This window comes from Urocampus carinirostris, chromosome 2 (assembly GCF_059441175.1).
Source record: "Urocampus carinirostris isolate Australia breed hairy pipefish chromosome 2, RoL_Ucar_1.0, whole genome shotgun sequence".
NCBI lineage: Eukaryota > Metazoa > Chordata > Actinopteri > Syngnathiformes > Syngnathidae > Urocampus > Urocampus carinirostris.
This window is the reverse complement of record NC_142350.1, coordinates 1555001-1582711: the sequence shown is the minus strand read 5'-3', so window position 1 is coordinate 1582711 and position 27711 is coordinate 1555001. Positions and strand designations below refer to the sequence as shown.

General features: G+C 38.9%; 1 protein-coding gene across 2 annotated transcripts in view; it reads left to right on the top strand.

The window, feature by feature from the left end:
* Window positions 1-4953: 4953 nt before the first annotated feature.
* The window catches only part of LOC148370588 (SMAD family member 4-like), a 55457-nt gene continuing 32699 nt past the window's right edge, over window positions 4954-27711 (top strand). The window contains exons 1-7 of one of the 2 annotated variants that reach the window (XM_088328250.1): window positions 4954-5136; window positions 6247-6322; window positions 15864-16107; window positions 25589-25757; window positions 25845-25868; window positions 26694-26873; window positions 26932-27099. In XM_088328250.1, the coding sequence (XP_088184376.1) occupies window positions 5133-5136; window positions 6247-6322; window positions 15864-16107; window positions 25589-25757; window positions 25845-25868; window positions 26694-26873; window positions 26932-27099 (865 nt within the window). In that variant the 5' untranslated portion in view covers window positions 4954-5132. Of the gene's footprint in view, window positions 5137-6246; window positions 6323-15863; window positions 16108-25588; window positions 25764-25844; window positions 25869-26693; window positions 26874-26931; window positions 27100-27711 lie in introns of both variants that reach the window. The other variant, XM_088328249.1, reaches the window with a different exon arrangement.

The following is a 27711-nucleotide window of genomic DNA, read 5'->3' as shown; positions in this document are numbered from 1 at the left end:
GCTTTCCGCCCGATGATCACAGCTGGTTTCTGTTTGGACACCTCCTTTCTTCTTTCAAAGCTTTCGATGAAAAACAACTTGAGTTATTGCATGCATAGAATGAATATTATTACACAGATTATTCCAGGGCAAGTTGCACCCATTGGTATGTGAGATAAAGAGACAGACTGTACAAAAAACAACTCATGGCCTTGAAGAACAGCTTATGGCTGAAAACTCTACAAAAAGGGCTGAGAACACTTATAACATATTAATGTCAACTGTAGGATAAATATATGTATATAATTCCAACAGCCCCTCTCGCCCAGAGATGAATCGTACCACTTTCCGAGGCATTTTATTTGGTTATCTTTGATTGATGGTATGTTTTCTCCTTGGATTCGAAGTTGAAACCTGCTTGTGACCTTCCCACTCCTGATCACCATGCTTCTTGACTTTCTAGACTTGTATTTCATCCGAGCCCAGGTTGTTACCTCGTCAAGTGCCTTCAGGATCCATCTCGCTTGCACATGGGTTACTGTTGTAATAGTGAGGTCGTCCATAAAGCATCTCAACGGAGGTTGACATATGCCAGACCTCGTCATTGGCCCTCTGGTCTCCTTCACCGCGGCAGTGATGAGTAGATCCATGCCCATAACAAACAGGATGGGGGAGATGGTGCACCCCGTGACGATCCCCTTCTCCAAGTCTTGCCACTGGGTGGTAAACTGGGTGGTTTGGAACCGAAACTTGAATCCACTGAAGTAGGAGGTGATCATTCCCCTTATGTGCTGTGGGATATGGTAATGCTCCATCGTAGTGTTGATGAGATCATGGGGAATTGACCCATATGCATTGGCCAAGTCTAGCCAGACGACTGTTAAGTCACCTTTACTTTCCTTGGCCTCGCGGATCAACTGGCTGATGATGCTTGTGTGCTCCAGACATCCAGAGGACACAGGGATGCCACCTTTCTGGATTGATGTGTCGATATAATTGTTCTTGACCATGTACGTTATCAGCCTCTGTGCCAGGACTGAGAAAAATATCTTACATGAGTACATAAGTACATAAGTAATCCATATTTTGACTAAAAATACGCCTAACTGTAATTTATTTACATTTTTTCTGTAACTAGCGGAATTAATTTACATTTTTGTCTCATGTATTCCATTATTACCTAAGCCAATCCTTAGGTTTACCCTTACATTGACTTGAGTTGATCAGTGATTAACTAAAAATGAAGTCCAAAAGAAAACAAACATGTGAATAGCTGTCAGGTGATGCCAGAAATTTTACTTTTTGTTGTTTGGTTGAGTGTTTAATCGTGGTCTGCCTTTAAAAGTAGAACAAATTGAAAAGAAAATATTATGGCAGTAAAAAACAACACACTAAATTACTTTTCCTTTACATTCAATAGCAAAGCTTCATCCTCTTAAAATGAGAAATTAAATACAATTATCTTACATTTTAGTTCAAATTGTTTGCTACTTAAAGTCTAACTCATGATATGCCACAAACAAAGTTCATAACAATATAGTTCACACAGTGCATCCGGAAAGCATTCACAGCGCTTCACTTTTTCCACATTTTGTTATGTTACAGCCTCACTCCAAATTGTATTAATTTAATCTCTTATCTCGAAATTCTAAACAAAATACTCCATTATGAAAATGTGAAAAAGTTTTTTTTTTAGTTTTGTTGAATTTATTAAAAATAGAAAACTAAGAAATCACATTTACATAAGTATTCACAGCCTTTGCCATGAAGCTCAAAATTGAGCTCAGGTGCATCTTTTTTCCACTGATCATCCTTTAAATCTTTCTACAGCTTAATTGGAGTCCACCTGCAGTAAATTCAGTTGATTGGACATGATTTGGAAAGGCACACACCTGTCTATATAAGGTCCCACAGTTGAGTGTGCATGTCAGAGCACAAACACCAAGCATGAAGTCAAAAGAACTGTCTGTAGACCTGCGAGACAGGATTGTCTTAAGGCACAAATCTGGGGAAGGATACAGAAAAAAATCTGCTGCTTTGAAGGTCCCAATGAGCACAGTGGCCTCCATTATTCGTAAATAGAAGACATTTGGAACCACCAGGACTCTTCCTAGAGCTGGCCGGCCTTCTAAACTGAGCGATCGGGGAAGAAGGGCCTTAGTCAGGGAGGTGACCAAGAACCCGATGGTCACTCTGTCAGAGCTCCAGCGTTCCTCTGTGGAGAGAGGAGAGCCTGTATTTGCTGCCAAAGGTGGATCAACAAAGTATTAAGCAAAGGCTGTGAATACTTATGTAAATGTGATTTCTTAGTTTTCTATTTTTAATAAATTTTAAAAAAGTAAAAAAAAAAAAACTTTTTCACATTGTCATAATGGAGTATTTTGTGTAGAATTTTGAGATAAGAGATTAAATTAATACAATTTGGAATGAGGCTGTAACATAACAAAATGTGGAAAAAGTGAAGCGCTGTGAATACTTTCTGGATGCACTGTATGTTGCAAAAGTAGTTTTAGAAATAAGAATCCATGTATTCTTCAATAGTAGGAAATTTACCATAAAAATTGTGAAAATATTTGCATTACCACAAATGAACTACATCAAGTAAACTCCTCGAGCCTTCATTTATTTGTTGCCAGCTAAAATCCTAGTAAAGCAAAAGCAGGAAACACGAGCAGTAAATATGCGTGGAATTTTGTTATAATTGTTTTTCTCCCTTTCACGCCATTTTTAGTTTTGGGGGTACCTGAAGCAGCAAAATGGCCGACAATTAGGTAAGCTCCAGGTGAACACATTTCTTGTCATAGTATGAGGCATTAAGTAGTATGCACTGTCCCTTCGAGTCAAGTCCCATTTATTTTTCAGGAATTGCGTTTGTATTTGCCCTTAAGTAGGATCTTTGGTCCGAGAGGTCGCAGTTTTAATTCCTGGCTCCGTCTAGTTTAATGTCGGAGGCTGACTCCCTATCGGTGTATAAGTGTGGGTGTGAATGGATAAGTGTGAAATACATTCGTAAGTGCTTTGGGAGGTCATCAGCGAGCACAATATAAATGCAGTCCATTTACCGTTTAACTTTCCCTTAAAGTCCTGCGAAAGGCAAAAGTCCTATTTTATTTGTCTTGCCTTAATCAAGTCCGTTTTTCTTGCCTATGTCATGAAACGGAACGGGACTGTCTTGAAACGGGTCGGGAAGCAGGAAGTAGGAACTCATTTGCGTAGACGATCTGTCACTTTAATTGAGAAAGAAAAGTTGTCCAACACACAAACGGACCAAAAACAAAAAAAAGCAGGCTCAAATGCAGGCAAAACTACAGACTAGGCATTTAACAGGATTAAACAGAACTTGCAGGAATCTCTCAGAATGTTACACCGAAGTGCAACAAAGTCCAACAAGCACAACAAGAATAGACAGGTATCAAATAGGCATGAACAGGTTTTGAACAAGGGTAAACAACGATCTGCCAAAGGGCAGTTCTAAAAAGAGCATTTAAGTACCAATAGGAGTAATCAAGTAATGCAGGTCAGCCGGTGTCAAGGGGCGGGGCCAGCTGGGCGCTATGACATTTGTGCAGGACATGACAGCCTAGCTCTTCAGTCAAGTCCAATGTATTTGTCTATCCTTTGAGTTAAGTCCAATTTATTTGTCTTGCCTTTCCGGTATCCCGAAGTCCAGAATCAAGAGTCTTCAGCTGGTACAAAATGCTGCAGCCTCGCTGCAGCATTTTGTACCAGCTGGACAAGAGAAGTCCGATCACATTACGCCGATTTTGGCTAACCAGCATTGGCTCCCTGTTAGCCTAAGATGTGATTTCGAGGTTCTCTTGGTATTATGCTAAATCATAAATGGACTTGCTCCCTCATATCTTTCAGATTTCATTTCCCCCTTTGTTCTGGTCCGAAGCCTTCGTTCTGAAAGCGCTGGCCTACTGGTGATCCCAAGAGCCAAGAAGTGTTCCGCAGGTTCGAGAGCGTTCTCCATCCGGGCACCGGTGCTGTGGAATGCTCTTCCCCCTGAGATCCGATCTGCAACCTCAGTGGAAATGTTTAAATCTAAGCTTAAAACACACTTCTACTCTACAGCATATGAATAACCTATATTTTTGGTTGACAATAGCTCTGTACTATTTGTACTTGCAACATCCATTGCAGCCTGGTCATCCTGAAAGGGGGATTACCACATGTGCGGCCCCTTCTCAAGGTTTCTTCATTTTCCTCATGTTTAGGTTTTTGAGTTTTTCCTTGCCCTCATGTTGGTTTCAGATCAGGGGATGGTGTAATAATAGTCTGAAATAATAGTCTGTGCAATAACCTGTGCAGCCCTTTGAGACTCTTTGTGATTAAAGGCTATACAAATAAAAATGACTTGATTTGACTTGCCTTTAAATCAAGTTTCATTTCTTTGTCTAGCTCTCTCGTCAAGTCCCATTTATTTTCCTAGCCCTTAAGTCACATCAAATTTCTCTGTTTTACCCATTTCCCATTTCTTTGTTCAGCCTTTTAATCAAGTCTCATTTTTTTGTCCAGCCCTAAGTCAAAATTATTTGTCTAGTCCTTTATTTAAGTCCCAATTATTTGTCTATTACTATTAGTAGGCTAAAAATATCCTGTGAAGAAGATTACGCAATTATGCATCAAAAAACGACCCTTAGAAATTGTTTGATGTATTGGAGTAAAAAAGCATTACTTTTATCAATAGTTTATTGATTATCAAGCAGAATGTTTGGCGACTTATTGGCTCACTTGTGGCTGGATGGGGGCGGGACGAGGGGTGGAGGAGCGTTAATCTCGTCGGCGCCACCTTAAACCAAACAAGTCTCGCGGGCCTGTCAATCAGCAGCCAGCAGACTGACGCCGCCGACGAAAGGCGCGCCACAATTGGCCACCAGCGCGCTCCGACATGAGAGCCGGCCGGCCATTGGTCAGAATCCGTCGCGACACTGACGCGCGCGACGTCTGCCTTCCATTGTTGTTGTGTTGTGTGCGTGCGCGCGACAGGAAGAGACAGGATGCGCGACCGGCTGATAACGCGATAAGAAAGAGAAAAAAGAGCAAAAGGCGCGTAAGAAGGTCCAAAAGCAGCTGGTTCCGGTGCCGATGCGACTCAGCCTCGCCGAATTTTCTATTCCTGTTCGGCTGCTTGTCGTCTGGGTCGTCTCATGTGTGAGTAGGAGGGGGGAAATGTTTTGTGGGTCTGGGCTGGGTTCGTTTCAGGTGAACCGTGCGCACTTTTTGCCTCTATCTGCACTACTTGTGCGGGTCCTCCTCGCTAAACGTTTGGGCTCGCAGTCCCATAACTTGACGGTCATTCTTCAAAACGTCTCGAGGTTGAAATTAGGGTCCACCAGAACGGCTTGCTTGGTAGGGATGTTTCGTTCAGGAACGTAAATGGCTCTATGAGCAAGCTATTGGATGTAAAAGACCGGAGACGGCTCCCTGCCAAACAGGAGCTGGCTCCCTTGGAAATAGTTATATATCGTTTGCAAATGTAACGGCTCAATGAGCCAGCTCTCTGAAGTGAACTACAGGAGCCAGTTAAGCTATCGATAGTTATGTGTCTTTCGCAAATGTAACGGCTTAATGAGCCAGCTCTCTGAAGTGAACAACAGGAGCCAGTTAAGCTATTGATAGTGATGTGTCTTTTGCGAATGTAACGGGTCTCTTAGCCAGCTCTTGGAAGTGAACGAGGGAAGCACCATTAGGGACCTGGTTTCCCTAGAAATTATATGTCATTCGCAAACATAACAGCTAAAGAACCAGCTCTCTGAAGTGAACAACATGAGCCAGCTCCCTATAAGATAGTGATGTGTTGCCTGCAAACGTAATAGTTCTAGGATCTAACTCTTTGAAGTGAACGACAGGGTCCCGACCAATCAGGACCCACCTCCCCTAGAAATAGTGATTTGCCTTTCGCAAATGCAACGGTTTAATGAACCAGCTCTACATCCTGAGCTACTATTGCCCGATAAATAAATGAATTTGATAAAAGCTGAAACAATTTTAGTGCCTAAAATCTCGTAATTATGAACTTACTTAAAGTGGGAAGGGTTCAACTATTCAATGATCATGACATTTCCAAGCAAAAGGTATCAGATCAGTATCAATGGACACCACCCTGAATTTATGTGGATCGAAACGATACCAAAATTCTCTTGCTTGTGGACAATTCTTGATGTGTTTTTGGCTTTGTTTACATATCCAATCCGATTCAATTTGGAGTTGGACAGCAACACAAATCTTTGTATCTGATTGGCCTTCTTTTTTGAGGGACAGGGGCTGATTCGGAACCGGGCCGCCATGATCCCAGCGAACCTTCGGGTCACCCATTGGCCGACCGGCTTCATGGCAGGTGAGCAAGAACTGTTAAAGTCAATCATTATTATGACTATTTCGTGGCCATATTTGCACGGATAAAATACATGTATATATTTTAATTCGACATTATGGTGGGGGCAAAAAACTTACGCTACTTCATGGCTGAGTTTCCAGAGAGAGAGGAAGTTTATTCGTGACGTCAGAGGAATCAGTACAGAGCTAGAACACGACCTAAAAATAAAATAAAAGATTGATAAAAGTACAAAAGATATAATTACACTCATTGTTGAAACGTTACTTTATGTGTGTGTTTGTATGAGAAACATTGTTTTTATATTTAGTAATATAAAAACAAGCTGATTACCTTGAGACAGAAAATCAAGAGATTTACATTAAAAACCTGACATTTCCCCCCTGTTGTTAATCTCGAAGAATTAAAAAAATAGATTGGTAATCACAAGGAGAAGCAAAAAAACCTTCAAAAAAGGAAAAATCTTTCTCGCCTCCAAGGAATGTCTCTTGCTGGGAAAAACAGGATATAACAAATATGGACAAAAACATACAAAAGTTGGCCAACTAAAACGAACAAAAACAAAAAGGTGAAAAAGTTTAAAAGTGAAGAAAAATCTCCAGTTCAGCAATCGTTAACTCTAAGGTCATTGATGGAGACCGTGAGAATTAAGATAAACAGAATTAAAAGATCCCCAAAATCATTTTCGAAACTGTAGCATCACTAGTTAGGCAAGAGGTTAGAATGCATGGTGCCAATTTATCAAAAAATTGTATGCATAAACAAACCTCTAAAACCCTTAAGAAAAATATTGTTTTAAATTATAGCAATATGGCAAACGGTATCAATAAGATGTGTGGATGTCTTACTATAGGAATAAAACCCAAAATCAAAAACATATCGCCTGTTACCCTGATTGTTCCTTCATTAAGTTTGAGACCTAATGTTGAATCGCATCAGAAAAACCTTGATATTTCTTATCATACGTTCATTCTATGATCTGATTCATGTGAAAAAACTTTATTCTCTTATGTTAGCTCAATTGTCAATTTTTTTGACCTAGCAAGTATTTGTTAGAGAATAAACAAAAATTTCAATCAAAGAATCAATCAATTAATCAGTGTTAATTTTGATTAACCCAGTAACTATGTTTATAGTTGTGGGGTTCGATGTGTAAGTATGTGAGACTTGTGAAATATCTGGTTATTATCAATGAAATTGTGTGATGTGTGGTAGGCTGATACCATTGTAGCAAAGCAGTCCGTAAAGTCCAAAGTTTTCAACAAAACAATCTTATTTTGGTACTTTTACGACCACCATTTCTCTAGATATCATTGAAGAGTCCGATACCTATTCTTTCGGGAGAATAGATTAGGGCACTATTGGCAGCTTTGATGCCGTTTTTCATGAGCATGGCCACAGTTAGGATCCCCACGTCTCCTGGCGTGATGACGTGTTGCTTGTAGGTGATAACGGCCTCGGACGTGTGTAGGAGACATAGCTGATGACCGCTGCCCTTGGGAAGAAGTTTGACGCTCCCTGGGCTGACAAAACTCCATCATCTGATCAGCAGGGGTCACCTTCTCCTGTATGGATGAGAAGCATAAATCAATACCATAGAACTGAATATTCAGGGAAAGCTATAGATGGAAAAAAGAATAGACTTAAAATTTTTTTTTTTTTTTTTAATAGTTTATTCTATGCCTTTCTCCCCCCCTATTGAGACTTTATGGATCAAAACAAATTTAAAAAAAACAACAAATTCATTTATAGATTTGTATATTTTCTTAAGTTGTCTTAATGTTTATTATAAGTGAAAATCAAAATCCCCACTATAAGTTGCCCTATCCATTTTGAGCATTTTATCCCAAAATTCCAACTCGAAGATAAACAATTTATTTTTAAATTGTTAGTTCTAAATTTCAAATTTTGCTTTTTCACTAAATCTAGTCACTGAATCAGTTTAACCATTATCTGTCAGAATAGTTTACCCTGATTAGAGTGATTGATTTTTTTCTTTTTTGTGGATTGATCATATTCGAAAAAAAATTTGTATGCACTTTTTATTTGCATTTTCTTTTGATTTTCAATGTGTTATCTTGCTGCTGGCCATTCCCCTCGAGGCAGATGACCAGGGTAGATTGTTAAATCATCAATTTAACCTAAGAAAAGACGTTTTTATTGTTATGATTCACTCTTTGTTTTGCCTTTTGTAAAAATCATAACCTATATATTATCTTTTCAGTAAGTAAATTTGTTCAAAATAACAGTATTTTGCAAAGAAAGCAGGTAATTCACGCTCAAAGTGAATGATTTTGCCAAAAATGAAAAATACCATCCAAAAATGTTCTCAATGTGGGCGATAAACTAATGGTGAATGGTTATTTCAATTGATTTTTGTTAATCAATTTGACAATCATTGTAAATTTTGTTATATTACAACATTTCTTATGTGTAATATTTTTTTTATCCGTCCAAATTTCGTAATTTGAATCTCAAAAAACAGTTATATGGAGAGCTTATTTAGAAGACAATTTTTCATCAATTGCGGACAAAACTAGGTTTTAACTTTTATTTTACTGAATGTCTCAAAACTTCCCCCCTGAGTTAAAACCTAAGTTCACTATTTATGAATACGAGTGAAATAAGACAGCATTTATGAATTTGCAAGATGAATTTATCAATCTTCCTCAAATACATTTACACTTTGTATTAACAAGACTCTATATAACTTCAAGCAGACGAATTCTTGAATGTTGTTGTCTTTCAGTCTTTTGATTTGCTTATTCCACATTTCATTCACCATTTGAATGTTGCTTTTGGCCCATCAAAAATACTTTTTCAAAAATGTGTCCATGTCAAACACAAAATGACTTTATTGACTTTTATGTCAATTCCACTGGCAACGACTGCAGGAATCTTCCGTTAGCTGTCTGAAAAGCAGCTGGGATGTGCCCCCATCACTCCCTTGATCTCGTTGTTGATGAGCGGCGCAGATAATGGATGACTGATGTCTTTGTCTCTTTCAGCAAATGATTTTTGTCCATGATTTCTTTTTGACAGATTGGTATGTCCTTTGGAGAGTGCAATGACTTTCAAAAAGAAAAGAAAGAGTCTTTTTGTGGAATTCACTGGCACTTAAGAGTCTAGTTAATTCCATTGTGCTTACATAGTGGGATTTTTTTTGTAAATTGGCCGGATTATTCAATGTCTTAAATTTTTCTCTAAATTTAAGTACTAGTAGACATTATCTTAGTTTGATCAATTTCTGTCCATTTATTTCACATGCAATTATTTTTAAATTAGCATGATATGTCTCAAAATCAACTAATCCGTTACTTTTATTTCCTATGACCCTCTTTAAGATTGATCAGTTTCCCATTGTCTTCTAAAAATGCTCTTCCATAGACACTGTTTCCTTTTTTAACTTAACCAAACCATAAGTCAGTATTTGTTACACAGTTGTTTATCACTTGTCAATCGTAACACTCATTCTAAAAAAAAAAATCAGTGTGTAATCAATTGTCCTCCCAATTGTCCTTTGGGCTAAATTTGTCAAAATTCCAAACCCTCACACTATCTAAACATCAAAAATCTCAAAAGATCTAAAAAAAATTTCTCAAAAAATGCCAAATCGAACTTAATGTCATAACTTTTCTAATTGTATTTTCTTCTCTCTGTAATCATAATCAATCTTTTGTTATTGATTCAATATAGAGCAATACATACTTGTCACTTATGAATTATCTTGTTGAGTTGTATTTATTTTATTTATTCATTATCTTTTATTCTGCGCAACAATCTTTGTTTCTACGCACTAGTCTTCGTTCTATGCAGCCCTTCGAGATCCCTTGTGATTAAGGCTATACAAATTAACATGATCTGGTCCGACTATTAATACTTGTTTCTTTTTCTTTCCTGTTTAAAAGAAAATTCATTCAGTGACTGAAATAGCTTCAGCTACGTTATTAATGATTTTTTAGTCTCGAATTCTTCTATTCTGTGTTAATTTGTCGTCATTTTCAAATTTCTTTCAAAATTTTGATTATTTGAAATGGTTCAAATGACCTGCATTATTTTATTGAGAGTAATCTATTATTGAATACCAGAACAACTAAGGAAATAATCTTTACATATTACGCCTCTTTTGAATTTGTCCATTTACGAACGAGAAGATGAACACTAAAATTATGGACTGTTTTTAGTCATCTTCATTGCTTTTTTCGTCCCTGCTTTATCAGGAGCAAAACTACATGTCTTAAAGTTATTACCCTTTTGCTATTCGCATATTCAACAAGAAATGATTAGTTCGGTTTCCCTTTAAGTTGTCATTATCATTTAGTTACTCATTAAAAAAGATTTAACGCATTACAAGCCTTATCGTTATTTTGGTTTTGCTGTATGAGTTTTTATTTTCCTGCACGCCGATCTTAGCTAACGAGATCTCGTCGCTTCGAGATTACGTCATTGTTGTTGGTAATTCTTGTCGAGTGAAGGTCAGTCTTTTTATTAGACAAACGGCTTTTTTCCTTGTTCAATTAATCAAAGAGAGCTTGCTTTTACGGCTCATTTGCTTTGATGATTGACATCACGAATTATGTTGTACTAAGATGTTAAAGAAGGAAGTACAGAAAGTAGAAAAATGGAAAAAGACAAGCCTGTTATTCGCAATTACTATCAACAAATGCAGAAAATAAATTAATTTGATGATCAAAACTGAATGAATACGCAGATATCTACTATATTTGTCACCGATTCATAACTTCGATCTTTGTGTCACTAAATTTCAGGGGTTCTTAGATCTCTGCCAAGATCTATAAATCTTTTAGCAAGCTAGTTCACGGAATTCAAAATCCCTATCATATTATCATTATTGATAGTTCAGTTTTAAAATTGTTTCATATATATATATATATATATATATATATATATATATATATATATATTATATATGTGTGTGCAGCACGGTGGCACAGTGGCCAGCACGTGTGCGCCATTACTAAGGACCTGGGAACAGGTGTGTGTGTTCCAAGCCAGCCACTGGGCTCCTGTGCGGAGCCTGCATGCTCTCATTGTTTACGTTAGTTTCCTCCGGCTATCCGGTTTACTTACCTCTTTCAAAAACATGCATTTCAGGTGGACTGGCTGGTCCAAATTGTCCCTACGTGTGAATGAGCTAGTGAATTGTCTATCTTTGTGTGCCCTGCAATTGGCTTGCAACCAGTTCAGGGTGTCCTCCAATCGCTGCTCGATGATTGCTGTGATAGACTCCAGCATTCATGCACCCCATTGAAGACAAGCAGTATAGCTGATAAGGTGAGATCTACTTATCATAGTTATGGTTCATACCGGCCGAATATGAACACAAAACTTTTCTGCATCTCACCTGTAACGCCCTTATTGTTGATATATTCCTTTAATATCATAAAAATTGTTTTTTCACTTACCATTGTTCATCCCATGTAATATCTTCATCATCGTTATTAGTGCTACCTTTCCCTGATCCCATTTTCTCCTCATCGGGTTGTTGAGTCCAAATGAGACAAGAACCAAAATTCTAGAACTCAAAACATAGTTAGTGCAACACTTTTGCTGTAAAATCAAACTTTACCTTAGTTCCTTTGAAGTGTTTTCACGATAGTTCCCTAACAATATTTCTGTAGTCTATAATATTTCCCATTATGGCAACGAAAAAGTGAAGTGTTCGATAGTATATCTATGTTCATTTGCCTTCAAATAGATTTTCATCCTTTAATTTCCGTTAATTTTTATAGCTTATCAATAAAAATACTGTCACATGTTTTGCACAATGCTGACAACTTTTTTTCTCACTATGATGACTATTCACCAAATGCATATTACACAAATCTCAATTGTATGTAACATCTTACATGCAATTATTTTTGTGTAAATATTGTATCAATTATAACTATAACCTTATCTTCTCTGTTCCTTTACCTCACTTTGAAGATGGATTGTCATGCCAAATTTCATTGTCAGTCACAATATGTTAACCCATTTTGTAACTATGTCAGTAAAGGTATATTCTATTCTATCATAAATGGTTTGCATTTATATAGTGTTTTACAAGACCACGAGTAACTCCAAAAACCTCACATAATGTGTTGTTTTTCCCTTTTTTTTTTCGCAAGTTTTCCATACCCAATTTCCAGCAACTAATTTTATTTAAGTAACTTTTCCCTTTTACCTTTCAACTTCTAACACTCTTTTTAGCTTACCAGTTTAAATGTAAAAATGATGTGTATTGATCTACAACGAGTCATTTTATCATTTTTATTCCACTCAATGAATTTTCCCTCCATATTCATTGAAAATAAAGTATTCGCTCTTTTTCAGTAATTTTGTATAAAAATCCCTTACCTCAAATTAATCCATTCCAATTCGCTCAATTTGATTTTCCCCCGTCTTTACAGTCCTCGATACTCTAATTTTTAACTGAAAACCGGAATATTCTATCTTTATTTTTGTTATTGTATCTTTAGTAAGTGTTATTCTGGCATTAACTTCTTTTAATCTTTTTATGTAAAATAACTCAAACATAAGTTTTCTAAACTTACCACTCCTAAATTTATTGTTTTCCAATTGAAAAAACAGAAAAAAATTTGGACCGAAAAAATATTTATTGGAACCCCTTAGGCCGGCAGGCGTCATGTTGTACACCCTTAGCGTCAAACGCCGATTTCCCAAAAAACGAACGTTTTCGATTCCTAACGCGATGTGCTCTCGGTTCCACCCAAAAACAACATTTTTTAAACGGTCTTACTCTTTAAAAAAAAGCGTTTCTCTCGTTGCAATGTGCACTTAAATTCGCTACCTTTTTTTTCTTTTTTAAAAAATGCGCGCGCTCTCTCGTTTGCGGCAATTTTGCTTCGTATTTTTCTATTTTTTTCTTTTCAGTTACGTGGGCCGATTAAAAGCCAGCGCATGACAAACATTAGACAAGAAGAGAAGAGAATATACGATAGGTCAAACAGACATTTCACAACATTAAACAAACATAAAACATTTAACAAGACAGAGGCCCACCAAAAATGGCTTAGTTTAGATAGTTTTAGACGGTGCACCGTGAAGCCATGTAATCTATTTAACGTATTTTGTTATCTTTTCATTTTAAAACAATTTCAAATCGGGGACTCTACCGACTGCAGAGATTTAATATATTCTCAATAGCGAACCACTTTAAGCCCGTCTTCTCTCTTTATGATATACGAGGCAAATTCCAAGATCATAGACTGCCGTTTCATTTTCCGTTAACGGCTACTTCATTGGTCTGAGACTAGTACTCAACCCTACAGGCTACCGATCCCGTTAACGATGAGGCGAACCCTCTAATCCGGTTACCGGCTCGTCAATATATGTATCACACACACACACACACACACATACACAATCATATTTGACTCGGTGAGGCACACCCCTCGAACCAATTTAATAATTCGCTAATGAATCCCCAATTGTCAACGTCTTCTTTCCTTTTGTGGCTTTTCTTAAAATTATTCCAAATTTGTATTTAAATACATGCATTTTACCTTAGCAAGTACACCACTCTGGTTCGTTGAAGCCCGTTCCTACTCGATTCCAAAGCATTTTGGATGCTAACCTCGGTATGCTAACCGTGTGGTCCCATGTGCTGTACATCCCAATCCGTTCGAATCGAATAAAAAAACGCGGAACAAATCGGTAATCGGCACCATTTGTTAAAGTCAATCATTATTATGACTATTTCGTGGCCATATTTGCACAGATAAAATACATATATATATTTTAATTCGACATGTTGGTGGTGGCAAAAACTCACGCGACCTCTTGCTGAGTTTCCGAAAAAAGAGAGAGGAAGTTTATTCGTGACGTCAGAGGAATCAGTACAGAGCCAGAACACGACTTCAAAATAAAAGAATACAAGATTGATAAAAGTACAAGAGATATAATTACACTCATTGTTGAAACATTACTTTATGTGTGTGTTTGTGTGAGAAACTGTTTTTATATTTAGTAATATAAAAACAAGCTGATTACCTTGAGACAGAAAATAAAGTGATTTACATTAAAAACCTGACAGAACCCAGGCCATTTTTGATTTACCTTAGGTCACGGGATCAAGCAAGCAGTTCGTGTTTTCCGCGGTTCAATGTTGGAAACAGATGATGTAATCGTCCAACTTGCCCAAAATTAATTGGTCGAAAAAGAAAAAAACGGAAAAGAAAAAGAAGAGCTGTGCTGCTGTGGGAGTAGCCTCATGCACCTCCAAGCTCTTGAACTGGGTCGCTAAAGCTAACCGGTAAGAAGCATTTTGGGGCCCACAATTGTGCGTTAAGGGTTAGGGTTTTAGGGTTTGTGTTAAGGTTTAGGGTTAGAGGATTTAGGGCAGGGGTTTCAAACATTTAACCCGCAGACCAGATCAGGCCTGCCAAGGGTTTACATCCTGCCCGCAAGACAACACTGAAAGAAGCGCAAAAGAAAAATGAGCTGCACTTTTAAATAGGATGTAGCCAAATCCAGGCACCACTCACCAAGCAACTGGAGCAAATAAGAGAGAGAACTTTCTCTTTTTCTTCCTCTTTCTCTCTGTCTGTCTCTCTTTGTATTTTCCTTTCTTTTTTTCTTTCTTTCTTTCTTTCTTTCTTTCTTTCTTTCTTTCTTTCTTTCTTTCTTTCTTTCTTTCTTTCTTTCTTTCTACCTGTTTGTCTGTTTTCACCTATTTTTTCTTACGCTCTTTTTCTCTATTTATTTCCTTCTCTCTTTCTTTCCTTTCTTTCTCTTTCTCTTTCTTTTGCTCGTTTTCTTTCCTTTTCTGCATTTTTTTGTTTGTTTCGTACTTGTTTTCCTCTCCTTTTCTTTCTCTATTTTGATTTGCTCCTTTGTTTTCTACTTTTTCTCTCATTTTCTCTCTTTATTTCTTTCCTTCGTTCTTTTATCTTGCGTTTTCACTTTTTCTTTGTCTTGCTCTCTCTTTTTTTCTCTATTTTGATTTGCTTATTGTTTCCTGCTTGTTCTCTGTCAGAGCACTGCTTTTGAGCATTCCTTGCAACTTTGTCAGGAATTGAAAATGGTTGTATGACAACGTGTTTGGGGTCCTCCCTATCAGTGGAGTGTTTGTTTGGGTTTGGCGTTTCAATGTGTAAGTCAGCTAACTTGACATTGAAGGCAATGTCATGAACTTGTGACTGCGGAGGCCATCTTGGACCTTTAGTTATTTTTTTCTTTCTTTCTCTATTCCTCTCTTTGTTTCCATATTTCATTTTCTCTATCTCCTTTGCTCTTTTTTCTCTCTATCACTCTTTCTTTCATTCTTTCTCTTTTGAAATCCTTCTTTCTTTCCTGCTTATTCTCTCACTGTCTCTCTCCTTTTCTTTCTTTCTTTCCTGCTTTTACGGTACTGGAGAAACTGGAAAATTGGCTTTGAAAGTCCTTTAAAAGCACTCAAATTTGTCAGCTAAAAATGTCTACGAACCCTGTTTGAGGTAACTGCAATCGCCACTTGGAAATTCTAAAACTAATTCTGAACACGAGCTGAAAATGCCACACCTTTTACACCCCCCATTAGCGGCCACCTGTCGGCCCCGCCCCCCAGCAGCAACGACGCCTGCCTGAGCATCGTGCACAGCCTGATGTGCCACCGGCAGGGTGGCGAAAACGAGGGTTTTGCCAAGCGTGCCATCGAAAGTTTGGTCAAGAAACTGAAAGAGAAGAAAGACGAGCTGGACTCACTCATAGCTGCCGTCACCACCAATGGCATCCACCCCAGCAAATGCGTCACCATACAAAGGACCCTAGACGGACGTCTGCAGGTGGGTTTCGTACGGGTATTGCTCGAATTTTGGGAAATGTACTTGTAAATCAGGGGTCTCCAACTCGGGGCCCCAGGGATGATGGTTCGAGGGCCCTTGCCTTAATATGAAATTTAAATGGACATGAGTGCTAAAAGCACAACGGAAGGAGACAAAATGCGGAGACTCAAAGTGACTGAAATGCACCTTGTTACTTAAAGGAAAAATGAATAAGACAGAAAAAAAGGAAAGAAAAAAGGAAGAAAAACGACAAAATGTTTTTATTTTTTGCCTTTTTTTCTATTTCTTCTTCCTTACTTTTTTTTCCTTTTTAAAAGAATATTTTTTCGCTTATTTTTGTCTTTCTTTGAGAAAGGCTAATTAAAGATGTAGAAAAAAGGGTGCCTTTTGCTCACTTTCAGTCTCCATAATTTGTAGACTTCCTCTGACTCATTTTGGTTGCACTACACCATACAAGCGGCATCTAGTGAACAAATATAAAACAATGTCCCTTCTAGAACAGCGGAATGTTTTTATCAGCGCTGTTTGTGGTAAACCCCATTTGGCCCAACCTTACCCGGATCCCAGCTTCAGCGGCCCCCGATTCAATTGACTTTGAGACCCCTGTTTTAAATGCCTGAAATTGTGGCCAAGTTTCTCAGTAGTCTTGCTCGAGAGACCACATAATAAATTAGAGGTCTCTCAACTGTTTTAATTACTGGCGGCATTTGTTAGGGTCTGGCACGCCTCCGTCTACCAGAGGGCGCCACACCTGTCCCTAAATCGCCTGACCCTTCTTAAGGATGTTCTGGTGAGCACCCATCGTCGGGTCATTTTCTTTTTCCGTTTTCATTTTACTCCCTCAAAATCACTGTTTCCTTGTATTGTGCTTTTGGGTGGACCCAAATGCAGGAATCAAGGCAAGGTGCCCAAAAATGATGGTATTTATTCACAAAAACACTCAATAAAGTAACAAACAAAAGCCCTAGAACCGGGGTCTCCAACGTGGTGCCCCCTAGGGACAGCTGAGGTGCCCGCGGACCTGTTCTGGAAATAGCTCACCAGTGCTGGTTCATTGTGATTTTCTAGTAAAATTATTTTCTTTTGTGTGTGGTTGACTACATCTATTTAACCCTACTTCAATAATTAACACGGTACTAAAGTAGTAATAACATAATAACCACACAGTATGATATGATAAGTTGTTATTTTAGAAATGCTTATCAAACTGGGTGCCCGTTGTGCTAATTAGTAAAAAACAAACTTCAGAAAGCAGGATGGACTAGAAAAAGGTAATTGCGGTGTTGATGGTGGAAAATTAACGAACCGACAACGGGTGCTGTCATAAGTGTTCCTATAAGCGCTTGGGTTCCAAAACCTATTAGCCACCCACCCTCTAGTCCAGGGGTCGGGAACCTTTTTGACTCAGAGAGCCATAAAAGCACAATTTTTGGAAATGTGTTTCAGTGAGAGCCATATAATATATTTTAAGACTGAATTCAATTAAATGTGAGCATAACAAGCGTCTTAATTTATTATTTTAAATAATGATGTTATAATACTCACCATTAATGCGTCTTCTGGTGCTGCATGGATTTGCTGATGGTTTTGTAGTCTGGTTGGTACTTGGTGAGTTAAAGCTTCATGCAGGCATTGACGCCTTCATCCGTTAAATGTGATCGTAGGTTGGACTTGATGTTTTTGAGATGTGAAAATGACTGCTCACATGAATACGTCGATCCAAACATTGTCAATACACCAATACTCACACGCCTCAGTGTGTGGTATGTGACTGGAAGCGCGTTCCAAGCTTTGAGAATCAGCTCGTCTTTGGATTGAAGTTTGTCCAGTTCTGTCCTCATGTGCTTGCTCGCCAACTCCGCTTTCTGTCGTGCAATTCTTTCCAATTCTTCATTCAGTGATTTGAACTTGCTCATCCTCATCTCTGAGGCCTTCAGGTCAGCCACTTCTGCTTCAAAATCTACCAGGGAGACATCAGGAATGCAACTCATGTCGGCTGTGTTCAGTGAACACTCGTTTGGATGGGTGGTGAACTTAATAAGACCACAGTGCTCACGAAATTCTCCAAAGTGCGCTTTGAACGACTGGAGGAGACCGGATGTGAAGCCAGCTAGCTGGTGGAGATGTTTTGAGTGGGCTCACTTGTTGTGTATGCCTCTGTAAACTCTGTTTTTCGAAATGTAGTAAGCGACCTGTTTCAAAATCCTTGATCAAGAGCTCCAGCTTGTTTTCAAAAGCAAACACAACGTGTTGAAGGAATAACACTGTATTTCCAATGCCTTGCACTTTAACGTTGAGCTGGTTTAGATGTTCGGTAATATCGACAAGATAATAAAACTTGAGGAGCCACTCAGTTTTCGCTACCTCAGGATGCTCGTTGCCTTTCGTTTCAAGAAAAATCCGTATTTCGTTGAGGCAAGCCGTAAAACGGCTGAGCACCTTTCCTCTTGACAACCAGCGCACATTGCTCTGCAAAAGCAGACCGTGCAAAGGGGGCATGGCGTGTGTCGAAGTGCCGCTTAACATTCGACTGTTTCATCGATGCAATTTTGTCAGAGCAAATTAGGCATACCTCTTCACAAAGGCAAATTCTTTGGGCTGTTCGTCCTGAAATGTACGATATTCATCATCTTTTTTTCGTTTCGCCATCTTCTCCGTCGAAGAGTTAGCTTTGAGCTAATGACCAACGGCCAAGTGCCAATGGACGCAAAAGGGGGCGTGTACCTGTGCCCCCCAGTAACGGCCAACATCGGGTATTATCATCCAATTAAAATAGACAATCGCTCGTGCAACTGCAACTCTGCACAAGACACGATCAATAGAAAATCGATGGATGCATTTAAGCAAACGATAATTTTTTTAAACCCAAATCTGCGAGCCAGATTTGCGAGCCATATGTTATCATCAAAAGAGCCATATCTGGCTCGCGAGCCATAGGTTCCCGACCCCTGCTCAAGTCACTAGTGGAAGAGGACACAACAGACCCCATTGGTTTGAAAAACTTTGCACAGGGGCCGGGCTGGAGAAAAACAATAGATAACGCATGTACTGTATTTTATGTTTAGTATATGACCATAGAGCAGGGGTGGGCAACTATTTGGAGTGGCGGGCCGCATTATGTTAAAAAGTGTGACCAAAGGTCCAATCCTGGAGACCTATCCATTATTTCTCATTCTAAAAAAGTATACATGCAACATCTAAATTTTATATTCATTAATATTTGTTTTTGGACGTATTTCTTTTTTGAAATACATTTTGAAACACTCACAATTAAAGCAAAATAATATATTCTGTTCCTGTTTTATGCACTTTTTTTCACATTGGGTTTTTAATCACCAGGGATACAAACATAGAAATATTTAAGCTTATGTAATAGTAATACAACATCCAGGGTGAGAGTCTAATATAAAAGGAACAAATGAACAAACTAACCCAAGAAACGGACAGCAACAACAGCAAGCAAAGATAAAATAACTCCGAAAACAAGCTTCGTCAAAACTAAAAGAGAGCAGATTATGTAAATATACTATGGGTGGCTTCCCACACGAGACACCTAAATGTATAATTATTGACTTAAACTATTCTCCTTCTTTTACGAGAATAGTTTAAGTCAATAATGCACAGCACCATATACAGTAGATGAGGCAGTAAAGTTAAGAATTCAATGAGGAGGTTGTAACAGTCATTGGGAGATTTTTAGTTAATCCATCAGGGATATCTGGGAAATTCATTTTTCTAACACAATCAAAAAAATTGACCATCTTGCGTCGAATAGATTCGCAGAATCCTTAAGTGAGTATCTAACCTTTTACAGACGTAAGCATTGTAGGGAAGATCAAACCTACATTGTGTGGGAAGGTGAGGCTGATGATTTCCATCTTAGTAGGATCAGACGACATGCTAGTAGGTTTAAAAAGGCGATGATGTCTTGTATGGTTTTGAGTAGTTTTAAATGACTTAAAGATGTTCCAAATAATGCTACCTTACAGTCTGGTTTCACAGATGACTCATATATATTTGAAATAGTTTGGAAGACCTCCTCCAAGAAATGACGTAGAGATGGACATAACCAGAACACGTGGGTGTGATTTCCTGGAGATTGATTGCACTGTTCACATTTTGAGTTAACATCCTTGACATTTTTTGGCATTATATGTTTAGTCCAATGAGCCCTGTGCACTATTTTAGCCTGAATCAGACATTGTCACGCACATACTGTATTGAGGATGTATGTACTATGTTCAACACAGCTTTCCAGAGTATATATGGCATTTTGTGGTTAGTTTTCTGCTCCCAGAGTGTTTTGATTTTTGTCAGGGAGTCCTTAGGTCAAATATCTGGCCGTATATAATGGAAAGACTACCTTTAAGAAGAAGGAGAGTAACGAGGAACTTGTCAAGTGCAGTTTCTTCTGGAAGAGTGGGGAAGCAGGTGTTCAAACTGCAGGCAAAATAATGGATTTTAGAGAAATCTAAAATGATTATTGTGAGGTATGGTAAATTTGGCCAAGATTTGCTCAATAGATGGAAACACATGATCTATATAAAGATCTTTAAGCCTGCATGTATCACTTGGTAGCAAAATCTGTCAGCAGATTTCGCAGCTCCAGTTTTAGCGTCTTAAATTAGGTGACCCAAAAAGACTCTTCCCTGGTTCCAAATAGTTAGGCCTCGAAGTAGACTCGCCAGCTTTGTTATCGTCACTCTGTGCGCCAGGTCACGTACCGGTGAATTAGTTAGCTGTCAGCTAACAGCTGATCTCCCAGTGAACAGCCTATTGAGCTGTCAGTTGACAGCGAATTCAAAAGTGGAATATGGGGCCGGACAAAACCTTGAATGTGTCCGCGGATGACATAAAAAAGTCACTTGATTTTCTCTTTGAAGAAGTTTTTGCTGTGAGGACGCAGCAGAAAAACATTCTTGCACTTGTTGCTCCGTATGCAAAATGCCGAAAATTACAAGCAGCTAGTATACCTTGAAAGTTGGATCACAGACCCCGAGCAATACACCAAAATGAATGATGTTGTCGTCAAGGGAATACCAATTAAACCGCGATTATATGCGGGGGGCTGTGATGGTGAAGGCAGGCAGCTGGCTTCGAGCTGGATGTATTATCAACCGAGCAACAAGTGACTGCATTCCTACAGTCAAAGGAGATCGTTTTGGACTCCAGTCAGGTTGACGATTGTCACCCGCTACCCAGAAGAAACAGCACAGACAAGCCAGTGGTCATTCTGAGTTTTATTAACAGGAAGCACAAGGTTGCACTCCTTAAAGAGGGCAAGATGTTCAAAGGAACCAACCTACAGGAATGAACATCTCACAAAGGCCAACGCAGACATTGCAAGGAAAGCACGTTACCTGCGGAGGATGAAGAAAATTCACAATACATGAACTAGAAATGGCAAGATATTCATCAAGCTCAATGGAACACCCAAAGAGGCCAAGGCACTGATGGTGAGAAGCGTAGAGTAACTGGATAACTTGGAATAAGCATCATCATCAATTTAAAATAAACTGGGGTGGACTTGCCACTGATTGATGGTAACAACACGAACACAAACGGTGATCAGGGATAAAGCTTAACCTATACTCAGTGACAATGGTCACGCAACACAGTGGATAAAGGAATATGAAAACTGGAACTGACAACATTTGACTACAATGAAAACAGCACTTCTGTCACAGGACAGGATATCAATCCACACTAACCTTTTCTCTACCATAAACAATACTTATTCTTATTACAGTAATGATCAGTATAAACTGTAAAAATATGGTATATGGGCATGGTATTAAAATGGATAAAGAATTCTTTGAAATTGTTTGAAAGGCAAAGAATTTGACAGCAACAGTTTGTGAATTTGGCTATCATTGTTCTGGATACTTGGACATTTTATGTGGTGTCTGCCAGGGGTCAGTGTTGGGCCCCAAATTGTTTATACCATGTATAAATGATCTGTGCAAAGTAGATAGTCGGTTAAAATTGGTCAATTTTGCACATGACACAAATATATTTTATACAGGTGACACAATTCAACAAGTGGGAACTGTCATAAATATGGAAATAAAATAAATAAACTTATGGTTTGACTGGAACGAATTATCATTAAATGTGACCAAAACTAAGTTTGTTATTTGGCAAAGGCTCAGTGAACACGACGGTACGAATATAAATTGATGGGTTTGAAATTGAAAGGGTGCATGATAATAAATTTATTGAAGTAAAAATAAATAAAAGGCTGAATTGGAAACATCACATCAAAAAAAAAACAATTCAAAGTTTCAGAAAGCATTGTAGTCATAAACAATGGAAAACAACTACTGGATCGTAAGTCACTTCGCACACTTTACTATTCACTTGTCTTGTCATGCTTACAGTGAAGAAAATAAGTATTTGAACACCCTGCTATTTTGCAATTTCTCCCACTTAGAAATCATGGAGGGGTCTGTAATTTTCATTGTAGGTGTATATCCACAGTATAGAAATCACAATGCAATGAGTTTTTTAACAATTTATTTGTATGATACAGCTGCAAATAAGTATTTTAAAACCTGTTTATGATCGAGAATTCTGACCCTGAAAAACTTGGTAGTGCGTCCGTTAGAAGTCCACCTGCACTCCATGTATCATCCTGAATCAGATGTACTTGTTTGAGGTTGATAGCTGCATAAAAACACCTGTTAACCGAATACAATCAGTAAGACCAAAGAGCTGTCCAAAGACACCAGAGACAAAATTGTACACCTCCACAAGGCTGGAAAGCACTACGGAGCAATTGCCAGGCAGCTTGGTGAAAAAAGGTCCACTGTTGGAGCAATCATTAGAAAATGGAAGAAGCTAAACATGACTGTTAATCTCAATCGGAGTGGAGCCCCATGCAAGATATCACCACGTGGGGTCTCAATGATTCTAAGAAAGATGAGGAATCAGCCCGGAACTACACAACAGACTTTAACTTGTAACATGGTGAAGACCAAAGAGCTGTCCAAAGACACTTTTGCTTTATGTTTTGGATCATTGTCTTGTTGGAAGACAAATCTCCGTCCCAGCCTCAGGTCTTTTGCGGACTCCATCAGGTTTTCTTCCAGAATGGTCCTGTATTTGGCTCCATCCATCTTCCCATCAATTTTAACCATCTTCCCTGTCCCTGCTGAAGAAAAGCAGGCCCAAACGATGATACTGCCACCAACATGTTTGACTGTGGGGATGGTGTGTTGAGGGTGATGAGCTGTGTTGCTTTTACGCCAAACATAATGTCTTGCATTGTTGACAAAAAGTTCGATTTTAGTCACATCTGACCAGAGCACCTTCTTCCACATGTTTGGTGTGTCTCCCAGGTGGTTTGTGGCAAACTTTAGGCAACGCTTTTTATGGATATCTTTAAGAAATGGCTTCTTTCTTGCCACTCTTCCATAAAGGCCAGATTTGTGCAGTATATGACTGTCCTATGGACAGATTCTCCCACCTCAGCTGTAGTGTGTTCTCTTTTTATCCAAATCCAGCTTTAAACCTCTCCACAACAGTATATCGGACCTGCCTGGTGTGTTCCTCGTACTTCATGATGCTCTCTGCGCTTTAAACAGACCTTTGAGACCATCACAGTGCAGATGCATTTATACAAAGACTTAATTGCCCCTTAGTGGGAGCTGGCTAGAGTCAAGAACACACTGACATTTACCAAACATTAATTTCCCTTCACTCTTACCCACCTGACACTAAACATTAAGCCCACAGCACAACAAGGCATAAGTTGCTGTGCCTTGCAACCCTTCATCAGCAGAGAGGCCCGACAGCACACACTTGTTTACCCCCTCAGCTAATATGTTTTGATATCAGTCATTCTGAACTATCCTTCGCCATTCATATCTATCCCTAGCACACACGCTTGCATCCATTAAATTAACAGACCTCATGTCCAGAGCTTGTTGCACGCCATCCAATAATGATTGGGCCTTTCTCTCATTCTATTTCCCACCACTTCTGCACTACATATTCTTTTAGTCAAACAGCCTTCATCCATTCTTTCCATATGTCCAAACCAACATTTTCATCATCCCTCTCAGGAAGCTCTCTCACCACACTAGTTATTTTCCCTACTTTCCCATTTCTTAGCCTATCCAGTTATGTCACTCCACACATACTACGCAAACATCTCATTTCAAAGACATAAACCTATTACGCTCATTTACTCTCAAACCCCACACCTCTGTGTTAGCAGTTCGAATCTCAGTGGACACTGTGGCACGAATGGAGAACGTTCTTGAACCTGCGGATCTTTTCTTGGATCACTAGCAGACCAGCATTTTCCAAGCAGGGGACAGATAAGGATCAAATGTAACATCTGATTTTTGACTGAGTCCCTTTGCGTGACACAGACGCTCCCCTACTTACGACCATTTGACTTACGTAAAATGGTAGACACGAACATTTTTTTCGGGATGCCAAAAAATATCCGGACATTGCTGTAAGTTTGATTTTCTTCGTATGTAAACATACAGTGCTACGTGCACTTAATCTCCAGCGCGCTGAGAACGTTTTTATTGTTTAATATCTCTTGCATCCATTCAATATGGTTGATGTAAAATGTAAAAAAGAGGCTAGCCATTTTTTTTAAATGAAAGTGGAATAAGAAAGCTTGATGCGGTTAAGAAAATGGTCAGAACGCTTTTTTTTCAGCCAATTTTTACCACGAGGACAACTTCTGGAAGCACATCTTCCAAACTTAAGTTACACTTAACTTTATTCATGTTTATAGAGCATATTCTTTTATGAAATGTTTATTTTGTTAGTACAAAACAATACAGGTTATTTATACAAGCCCTAAACATACTTATATAAACCTTAAACATACAAAATATAGCACTGAATTAACTTACAAATTCAACTTACGAACAATCTGGTTCGTAAGTCGGCCAGCGTCTGTATTACATTTGTCAATGTTTACAGCAGTGTTTGAGAACAAGTCACGGCATTTAGATGGACCAATAATTAATATGTCAGTCTTTTCAGGGTTGAGGTGCAAGAAGTTAAGTGACCTCTCCAGTGTCATTATATATCTCTGTCATATGTGTGATAGAGCTAATAACGGTATAATAAGTTAACTAACAAATTTATGGAACAGTATGTGGAAAAATTATTTGTATTTTTTCCGACCTTATTGATCTCTGACCGATAAATGCAATGTGTAGTGGGAAAATCCAGATTCCTGCGTTTTCAAAAATGCAGAAATACGTTGGAGCTTTACGTACAGTCAGTCTGTAACCCTTTGTCGTCATCGGAGTATGTTTTGGGATGGGTCTTATGCAGTTATTCTCAGTTATGTGGGCAAATTCTTTTGCATTATTCCGTAAATATATTCCCAAATAGGTTTGGTCTCAAATTTAATTAGATGGGGTCTCGAAAAGGTCTTAAAAATTCTTACATTTGAATGGAAAATTTTTGAGGAAATCCTAAAAAAGGTGTCCAAACCCTGTTCCAGGTGGCGGGCAGGAAAGGTTTCCCCCACGTGATCTACGCCCGCCTTTGGCGCTGGCCCGATCTGCACAAAAACGAGCTCAAGCACGCCAAGTTCTGCCAGTTTGCATTTGACCTCAAGTACGACAACGTTTGCGTCAACCCGTACCACTATGAACGCGTGGCATCGCCAGGTATCGGTAGGCCAGCCGTTGCCACGGAAACAGCTTCCACCTGCTGTGCATCCCTCCTTTATTCACTCTCTCTCCTTCTTTTGACAGTCGGGCTCAGTCTTCACAACGCTGGTAAGTTGCACCACAAATCTGCTCACAATCAATGTTCCCTCTAATCTTCCACTGATCTGAGCGTTCACACAACGTTGAGCACCGCTTAAAACAATGGTGGGCAACAGCAATCTCAAGTGTGTGTACCAAATAATTAGCAAACATGTCTAAAACTTAACATCGAGTTACATTTTGCTGAGTTTCTTGCAATGCTAAATTATTTTCACATTTTAATGACTGATGTACTATAGGAAAGGTTGTGAAACCCACAAACGTCAGTTGTTTTTACGACAACTTTTACATGAGATTTCTATTTTTTTCAAAAGTATCTTTTGTCACCTAATACACATTTCGGGGGGATTCATTTAGTCAGTTGCACAATAAAGAAAGTTATTTAATTACACTTTTTAGTGGAAGTACAATGTTGGCATCAAGATTGACTTGATATATTTGGAAATTATTTGAATGCAACACGAGACCATTATTATATTATTATGAATGAAATGAAATGCACGTTTATTATGAGCACATAGCATGGAGGAAGTTGGCGGTTGCTAATGGAAGTGTATGTGTGGTAGTTGAGGTGGAGGAGTGTGGGATGTTGCAATGTAATAAAAAAAAACCAGTGGGCAGAATTAGGCCTGTATGGCAGGAAACTGGGAAAAGCTAACGCTGGCATTAGCGGCCTCAAGTCATAGCGTCCGGAAATTCTTCTAACTTCTCTTTTGCGTTGGGCAAACATTTTTGCTTAAAAGACTCATATCTCGAAATTTTCATTACTAGAGTAGCTGTCATGGAGCGCGGCCACTGTATTGTCTTATTTTTACTGTTCCGTCACCTTGACAGCGCCCCCCAGTGGTCTGATCAAGGAAGAGTACGTCCACGACTGTATCCAAATGGATCTGCCTCTGTCGGAGCACCAATCCTCGATGAAAATGTCCCCGCCGGACCCGTATGGCCAGCATGGCGAGCTCCGCCCACCTCCGCCGCTCACCCGATACACTCAAATGCCCGTCTCGCCTAAAGGTCAGACAAGGACGTCATACCATTCACACTCTTGTCCAACACTTTTTGTCTCATTTAGCGTCTGGTGCCGGAGCCCTGCTCCCCCATAGCGGTGTGGACGGGAGGCATCATAGCCAAGCCCCGGCCTCCCCGATGGCACCGCCCTCATCTCTACCTCATCCTCCGTCACAGGCAACCAATGGATACAACAGAGACGATCTCCGATCTCTAAGCCCCGCCTTCCACCGTGAGTGTAGTGTTTCCTATTGAATTTTGTGAAATCCCGCTTCATAGACAACCTCGGTAGGTCCGAAAGCATACTCGCCCGAACGATAATTTTGTACTTTTTTTGAAATTTAAATTTCATTTGGATTTTAATTAAGAAGCTAGATTTATGATGAATTTGTGCTCTTATAAACTATTGAAGTATAAATACACTAGTTATATAAGGCAATGACAAGACAGAGTCAAGGTAAATGAGACATGATTTTTGTTCAAAAAAAAATATGCTCCATTATGTAATTATACTATAAATAACTGGTGTTGTTCTGATGCTGATGCTGTACTATTTTTACAGACCAAAAAACACCCGATGAGTTTTAATGAAATGTAATACTCATATTGGTGATTTTGTAAACGACAGTATTAAATATCAGTACAGCTACTTTTGTGATTGCTGCTATCACAGGACGCCGAATCTTCTTTTATGGTTTACAGGAGGTTATTGTAATGCAGAACTTATGAGCTGCAGTTAGGGTCAGTGTTTACCAAAGTGTTTTCTTGCTCGGTGCCAAATTTTCTAATTGTCTGCAATGGCTGCGCTACGTTTTTACGCTTTGTTGAAAACGCTTGCAGTGCA